Here is an 8,687-nt window from a genome sequence, read left to right on the forward strand (position 1 = left end):
GGTTCTCCAAGACCTAAAAAGTTTCGTGTCCAAAAATCTGCTGGAAAAGTTTTTGCTTCAGTTTTTTCGGATTGCCATGGAGTAATCATGCTGAGTAGGTAATGGGCAACTCCGTTCCACTTTTCATAAGTCACGTGATCACGCCTTTTCGCTTGGCTCCTTATATGGTATCTGTAAAATGTGAGTTTTGGTAAAATATGGTAAGATGGCGCTACCGGTGAAGTAAGTAGAGATATGGAAAGATGGCGCTACCGGTGAAGTAAGTAGAGATATGGAAAGATGGCGCTACCGGTGAAGTAAGTAGAGATGGACATGATCAAATATATTTCGCTTTTAACGTTAGGTTAATTTTTCGAGCGCAGAGGTAGCAAAGCTGCATGTTTTTCTTATAGATTCACCCCGTTCTGCGCAACCAAAAAAGCCTTCAATCCTTGTTGATTCCTTAGCGTTTATGTATTGTTCATCCATATAATAATAATTACAGGTACAAATCGATTAGACATAAATTTTACTTGTTTTTACATCGTTTAAGCCATTTACATCCAATTACATTGAATATGTATCTGGTATATGGAATTGCGTCTTATTCTTCTTATGGCATAGGGTGTGAATCAAAAAATAAACATTTCAGTCCTTCAAAACATTCTTTACCTAAAACTGAAATGGTATATGTGAGAATAAATCTCAGTATGGGTCTTCATTTTAGTTACGTTATTACACATAAAGAACCCTCTCTAATGCTTGTGCTATTACCTCCCTTGCCAAAGGGGTTGGTTACCGCCATCTTAAGGGAGGTACTTGTTATTGAATATTTGTTATAAATTAGAACCAAGTGGAACACAATGCTCTGAAAAAATCACTATGATAATTATATAATAAATCTACTTCTAAATTCAAAACGTAATTACCTCGTTAACCGCAGCGTTTTCATGCGGTTATTATTGTGAGGAATGCCATGTTCCTTTTTGATTAACTTCAAATATATCAGCTACATCATATTCGTATAGGTAATATTCGATACCATGTTTTTCAACTTTTAACAATTCCTCGTTATTATATATGAGTTGTGTAACTTTGACGAAATCATTGAAGACAAACACCATCAGGACATTCTCATCCGAATAATGAGTCACGTTGAAAAAGTCTCCCAATTTTTGTTGAAGTAATTCGGATGAAACAACCCCATTCTTATGTACTGAAGGAAATTTTACAATTTCTATTATGAAATTTCTTTAGAATTATAACAGGACTAAAGTATTGAGCTGGACTCAGACCACAGCTTATATCATATTCACTACTGATTCAAGTAGGTAAAATGATTCACCTTTTGCATCTTCCACTTGACGACCACCATTGTCTTCAATATTGGAATCTTTCAGATGATGGTAACCACTCTCTTGACTATTCATTTTGAAACTGACTTGTTTTTAATTCAATGAATGAATTTATAGAAAAAACTAGAACATACGAAGGGAAACTAGGACTAATACTTTTAAAATAGTAAAAACATTTAAATTTCATAAGAACTCTCTCGGTACACGAAACATTTACCTCATATCTTTTTCTGGAATACATGAATCATATTAATATACATAAAAACCATGATTAAAATTTATGTTAATTTCCTAATTTCAAAATACCTCGTATATTTTTTGAGTTTAATTTAACTGATATATTCAGTGTAAAACTGAAAACAAAATATATTTTATCATACCATGTTAATTCATGTCAGCGTTATCGAGAAGCCTCATCCTGTGTGTGTGATATACATATATGTGATGTAGAACATTCAGTAAACTTTTCAGTTTTGTTTGTCTGTTAGGTAATATTCGTTCGTTGACAAAAGGTGAATCAAAATGTAAAAATTTATTTGTGAGTAAAAGCAGGGAAAAGGTAAGTTATTTAGAGTTTGATATTGAGTAATATATTTAAATTTCAATTAAAAATTCTTCTCTCTCTCTCTCTCTCTATATAAAATCATTATATTACTTTTTGTGATTTATTTGAATTTTATAATGAAATAGGAGCAGTTATTGTAGAAATAATAATTTACATTTTTTACGTTGATAATTCAAAACAATAATTTAGATTTTTTCGTTATAAATAATAATAATACTCGAAACTTAAACTCTTAACATATTATTCTTCAGATTTTTTTCTTATATTTGATATATAAAAATTCACTTAAATGGTAATAACTCATTTTTTAAAATTTTAGTTATTCAAACAAGAAAATAAGAGAGAAGAACTACAGGTGAAAAATGGATTTTCCTCAAACCATATTCGAATAAGACAAAAAACAAAAGAGAAAAAACTTTCTTTTACTATCAAGGGTGAGGAGGGTCTGTCCAGTTGGGAGTTTTACACTCCGTATGCAGCGAACACCAACGAGCAGGTACAGACCTTGTTCGTCAGGAAAGGTTATGTTAGTTAGGAATAGACAGTTAGTAAATTAATGATTTTTTGAGTTTTTTTTTTGTTTTTTAAAAAGATTTTTAAAAAGACTCCAATTTTTACATCGGTTACCTTAAAAATGTTTTGGAATAATTATTATATTAAGACTCCAACTATTTGTAATTGGCTACCTCAAAAATAATTATTTTCAAGGTTCTCATATATTTTCAAAGCTCCAACTGTTATTGCAATTGGCTACCTCAAAAATTATTTTAATTTGGTTAGGAACTTTGGTTCAAGACTCTACTATTTCCATACTAGCTACCTCAAATCAAATTTTATAAGGGATTTTGGTTCAAGGCTCCAACTGTTATTGGCTACCTCAAAGCAAATTTTGTTGGGAATTTTTGGTTCAAGACTCTAATATTTTTTATACTAGTTACCTCAAAATGGTATTACTATTACTTTATTTTACAAAAAAGAGGCATCCGTTACCAATTTTTTGTAGATCATTATCTGTGTTTTGAATATTTTATTCATTTATAACATTATTTTGAAATAATACAAGAAAAATTAATTTTTCAGTTTTTGAAAGAGGCAATACTTATTTTTTCCAAATTAATTGAAACGAATCTTTTATTGTGTTATCACCACTAGTAGATGAACAACGTATGTCTGACTACAGAAATAGGGAAAACCGTGTGTTAGAGAGAGAGCAGCGAGACAATGTGTGAGAGAGAGAGACTTCGTTTTTGCGCATGCGTAAAGTTATATATTCGTTGCGATGATAACAGCGGGAGCGCTGATATACCAGGTCGGTTAAAAGTCTTTGGGTTTTAAAAATTATATATACCATTATTATTCGCTAATCTTGTAACATAAAAGTATAACGTATAAATAAAAAGAGATTTTTGTCAATGTAAGGTATCACGCACGTAATCGAGACAGATTCGTTGCGATGATATACCAGGTCGGTTAAAAGTCTTTGGGTTTTTTAAAAATTATATATTCCGTTATTAATGTGATTGGAAATTAGTTTTTTGAGGATAGCAGAAGAGTGAAGATCATGTTAATCATTATATTAGCTGCAGTACTATATCCAGTACTATGCGTTGTCGACCAACAGTATGCTATGAAGTATTTACACCGGTTCGGGTACGCAAATGAAAATGATTTGACTAAACTTGAGGATTATTTGTTGAGTTTTCAAGAAAGATATAATATCCCTGCAACGGGAGAATTAGATGAAAATACAATTCAACTTCTAAATAGACCAAGATGTAATGTGAGTGAAGCAGCTTCCGACGATGATCATTCTTTTAGAGTTAAATCAAAATGGTCAAAATTTGATTTGAAATGGTATTTCCCTCAGGCAACTCCAGAATATCTTAAAGTAACCAAAAAGGCTTTTGAAGTGTGGAGTAACAGTTCAAAGTTTAAATTTGAATTAATACACAAAATACGGCCTTATGCTCCCGATATATCTATTACAGTTGTACGGGGAAAGCACTATTTTCGAGCAAATTGCCAAGGTAGAGGTGAGTGCTCCAGTACATTTGATGGCCCCGGAAAGGTGTTGGCACATGCTTATTTCCCAAAAGGCAACAGTTGTATAGAGCTTCATATTGATGCTGATGAGAAGTGGGATTTAAGTTTGGATGGATCAAGTTCAGAAGATCAGACTAGCCTACTTATGGTATTAATTCATAAAATTGGGCATATTTTAGGAATTGCTCACAGTGATATTGAGACAGCAATAATGTATCCATGGTATCAATTCAACATTGCTCCTAAATTGGATGAGGATGATAAAATGGCCCTTGAAGCTCTTTATGGACCAATCAATACATATGTAAATAATCCTTTCAAACCCACATCAGCGCTGCCACCGACTACAAAGACACTTGCACATCAACCAAATGAATCGGATAAAAATTTATGCGTCATAACACCGGAGTATATGTTCATTGCCATGGCTGGTGAATTTGAAAATTAACCATTTATATATTATTAATGAAAATTCCCTATGGAAAATTGATTTGAATTCGAAACTTATTCCCTCGCAACCAGAAATACTCGATGATTATTTACCTGAAGAAGTGAGTCCCATAATTCAGATTTTTCAAAGTTCTTCAGATAATTTAATAGCAGTCAATAACCGTAAATACTATGTAGCAGATTTTCCCGCTCTACAAATACTTGAGGAAAATAATTTAATTATACCTAAGAATTCTCAAATAAACACAATGTTTCAAAGCAATCATAGGAAAATATATGTATTTTATAATAACAGTAATTATATTGAATTTGACAAGAACTTGAAAACTGTTCGGAATAGAGGACAAATAAAAGATATTTTCCCTGGACTACCTACAGATGTTACAGGAGCATTCCAGTACACTGACGGACACATGTACTTTTTCAAAAACACCAAATACTACAAATATAATGAGTTTACCAAAAAACTTGTTGCAGCCGGACCCTTTAATTGGAACGTGTTCGATATTCCATGTCCAAATAGAGACCTTTTAAATCATCTCAAAATTTTATTAACAAAAATAATTTCTTTTTATCAATGATGTTGTATATTTTAAATAAACTCTTATTAAATTTTTTTTTGGAAATTCCCGAACGCCAATCTTAAGATAACTTTTACCTATTAATAAGAAATTTTTTGATAACGCAGGAAATTGATAAGAATATTTCTAAACCAAATGGACATGTACAGGAAATAGTGAAAATTTATTAGAATATTCGGAAACCATATGGACCACATTTACAGGAAATTACAAAATTACAAAATTGTCGCAAATAAAATATTTTTTCTAGAACATTCTATCACAATCGTATGGAGATAGTGACATGAGTATAAATAAGATGTTGCATTGTGTTGGAGTCGGTCTCTTCCACTGCCAGCAAGAGAAACCAGCTCTGAAGAACAAATACTAGTATCTGTTGAAATTGTGCCTTAACAAAAAATGTAAGTATTTTTTTTTCTTGTGGGTTACGCGCTCTCTCTCTTTTCAGATGGATTAAAAAAAAATTAAAGCAACGTCTCTAATCACAGAGAGAAAACCAATAACAAAAATACCATATCTACCTTTGAATACTCTGAGGGCTATAAAGAAGGCAAAAATAGTCAATTCCAAATTCGGAGAATCAGTTTTATTGGATTTAGATACAGAAGTAGTGTTTTTACTGCAAAGAGTCACAAGTGTCTACAAACCAGTCATTGAAGAATTTGAAAAGGAAAAATACGGAATTATATTCAAGGGATTAGTGGATGTTTGAAAAAATCCACGGCTAGCGTCATTTGAAATTGAGGAACTATAGACGTGCCTAAGACACAGAGAGAGAGAGTCATTAAAAATGTCAGAAAAATATTGTTTGATAAGATAACGGATAGAGATGTGGAAATTTGGTTGAATCAATTGAAAAAACAAATTAAAGTATGTAATTTGACAATTAAAAAAGGAGGACTGCATGTAGGTACAATTAGGAAATTACAAACATACATAGGACATTTCAAACATTTTAAACAACTTATTTCAAATAGGAATATAGGTATGGGGCTGAATAATAAACTGAAAAATAGGGTTAAATGGGAAAATGTAGCTTCTGCATTTACAAGAAGAATTAAAACCGGACTTATAGTAAATTTATATCATAAGGACTTAACGCAATTTTTAAATGATTGTCAAATAATTTTTAAAAATAAAATAAGGGAAATTTTTAGGAAAAAATATTCTGTTGTTAAAGTTTATGTTTGTTTTTGTGGAGAGTTCATTATTTTATGACTAAAAATTCTATTATCGATGTATCAGAGTGTCAAAGATAAAATTAATTTTAAATTATCAGAATTTCAAGAGAGGGACTCTGGTTTTGCATTAAGTAAAATTATTTCTTTAGAAGTAAATATCAATAAATTTGAAATTGGAAACGGCTCATCTTATATTAAACTTCCAGAACCTATTCAAAAAAAGCGAGGGTGCATAAACATTAAAAATTCTGACCAAGCATGTTTTTATTGGTCAATTGTTGATGCTTTGTACCCAGCCAAAAATCATAAAGAACTCACTTCCTCATATCCATATTATAGCACAGTCTTGAATACACAAGACTTGGAAGCTCCGATGGCCCTGCATCAAATTTCAAAGTTTGAAAAATCTAATAACATTTCCGTCAATGTCTATGCCTTGGATTTAATTGAAATAAATAATAAAAAACCATTTTACAAAGTATATCCAGTAAGACTTGCTAAATCAATACACGAGAAACATGTAAATCTTTTATTAATTCAAAATACATATTTTCCAAAGCTAAACGATTATGAAGCACCTCCTATAGATAATGACAATTCAGAAATCACATATCACTACTGCTGGATCAAAGATTTGTCACGTTTAATTAATAGTCAGTTAAGTAAAACTACATATAAAAAATTTATTTGCAATCGCTGCATAAATTATTTCAGTAGTGAAAGTAAATTGAATGTCCACTTGAAATTATGCTCTGAATTAAATAATTTTAAAATGTCTTTTCCAAAATATGAATCTGTTAGTTTTAGAAATTATATATATAAACAAACTACGCCTTTTGTAGTTTATGCCGACTTTGAGTGCATGCTAGAACAATTTACAGATAAAACACAGCTTCATAATAAGACAAATAAATATCAAAAACATATAGCATATAGTGCTGGTTACTATGTAAAATGTAGCTACAACGAAGACTTGAGTTTTTTCAAGAGCTACAGAGGTAGAGATTGCATGGATTGGTTTGCAAATGAATTATCGAATTTAGCTGAAAGTATTAAATCAGAAATTAAAACTATTACACCTATGGAAGAAAAACCAGATTTACGTGTGGCAACAATGTGTCACATATGTGAAAAGGGTTTTTCCCCTACAGATATCATTGTTAGAGATCACGATCATTTTACGGGGAAGTTTAGAAATTTTGCACATCAAGCATGCAATTTAAATTTCAAAAAACTGTTTGTTGTACCTACAGTTTTCCATAACTTAAGTAACTACGATAGCCATTTCATCATTTCGGAATTAAGTAAAAGAGGAAACATCAGTTTACACCCCATAAATAAAGAAAAATACATTTCATTTACACTTAACGATTCAGATACAAATATAAAATTTCGATTCATAGATTCACTGAGGTTTTTGGGTGCTTCCTTGGAAGAATTGGCTGCTACATTGAATGATAATGATTTAAAAATTTCCAAAAGAAAATTTAGTAATTTAAGTGTCGAACAATTTAAATTAATAGCCAAAAAAGGGGTTTTCTGTTACGACTTTATAGATAGTTGGGAAAAATTAAATACTTGTGAACTACCACCAATAGAGGCATTTTATAATAAATTGGAGGATAAAAACATCAGTATTGAGAAGTATTCTCATGCTCATGCAGTGTGGAAATCATTTGATATTAAAAATTTGGGTCAGTATTCTGATCTGTACTTAAAGACCGATGTTTTACTTTTATCAGATGTTTTCGAACAATTTCGAAGAAAATGTTTTTTTTTCTTTCCACTGGTCATTGTGATGTCATCCTTCATGTATAAGTGTTATACTATGACAGTCACGAGAGTAATATAGAGTTTCAGCGATAATGTGAGCTTTTATTTAAGAAAAAAAGCAGTAAAAACAATATTCATGGAATGTATCTCTCTCTCATAAATGTAGAATATTGTCGTTTTCTTATAATAAAATTATTTTTAAAATTCTTGTGTGTTTTTGTTAGTTTCCAATATATCTTTATGTAATAGCAGTAAAAACAATATTCATGAAATGTATCTCTCTCGTCGTTGCGTCAAACGTCACATCGTTACGTCAAACGTCACGTCGTTACGTCAAACGTCACGTCGTTACGTCAAACGTCACGTCGTTAAGTCAAACGTCAAGTGCTGCGTCAAACGATCATCAAACGTATCTACGTATGAGAATGTTCTCTTTCGTAATATGTCTTCAGAAGAGTACAGACGTCGAATTGAAGAGTTTATTAATAGCATTGGTGAATTAAAGAAAGATATTGCTTTCTATGGAGATAAAAGTGAGGTTATGAAACAAATGCAGAATCTTAGTTTATTTGATAAGAAAGTGACGTGGAGCAGTCTTCACTTGGTGCCTGAAGAAGAGGTCCATCAGTTGGCCCGTAGACTGCCGCAAACTACTTATCCGTTAAGACGTATTCAACCTACACCATGTTCAACAGAACAGAAGGGGATATAAAAATGAAATTAATTCTGTTTTTGCTATGTCATGTGTAATATTAGTGGC

At 31.3% G+C, this 8,687-nt stretch overlaps 1 protein-coding gene across 1 annotated transcript; it reads left to right on the forward strand.

The window, feature by feature from the left end:
* The first annotated feature begins 205 nt into the window (after positions 1-205).
* Positions 206-8,133, forward strand: LOC130446919 (uncharacterized). The gene is made up of 4 exons (XM_056783441.1): positions 206-222; positions 1,806-1,893; positions 2,219-2,395; positions 5,224-8,133. The coding sequence occupies exons 1-4, from the start codon at positions 206-208 to the stop codon at positions 5,341-5,343; spliced, it is 402 nt and encodes a 133-aa protein (XP_056639419.1). The 3' UTR covers positions 5,344-8,133.
* The last annotated feature ends 554 nt before the right edge of the window (positions 8,134-8,687 follow it).

This window comes from Diorhabda sublineata, chromosome 7 (genome assembly GCF_026230105.1).
Source record: "Diorhabda sublineata isolate icDioSubl1.1 chromosome 7, icDioSubl1.1, whole genome shotgun sequence".
NCBI classification, from domain to species: domain Eukaryota; kingdom Metazoa; phylum Arthropoda; class Insecta; order Coleoptera; family Chrysomelidae; genus Diorhabda; species Diorhabda sublineata.

Excerpts from the sequence above, each read along its gene's own strand:
- LOC130446919 (XM_056783441.1), top strand. Across the intron at positions 1,894-2,218 it reads TGAGTAAAAGCAGGGAAAAG|TTATTCAAACAAGAAAATAA; the intron begins GTAAGTTATTTA and ends TTAAAATTTTAG. Across the intron at positions 2,396-5,223 it reads CAGCGAACACCAACGAGCAG|AACATTCTATCACAATCGTA; the intron begins GTACAGACCTTG and ends TATTTTTTCTAG.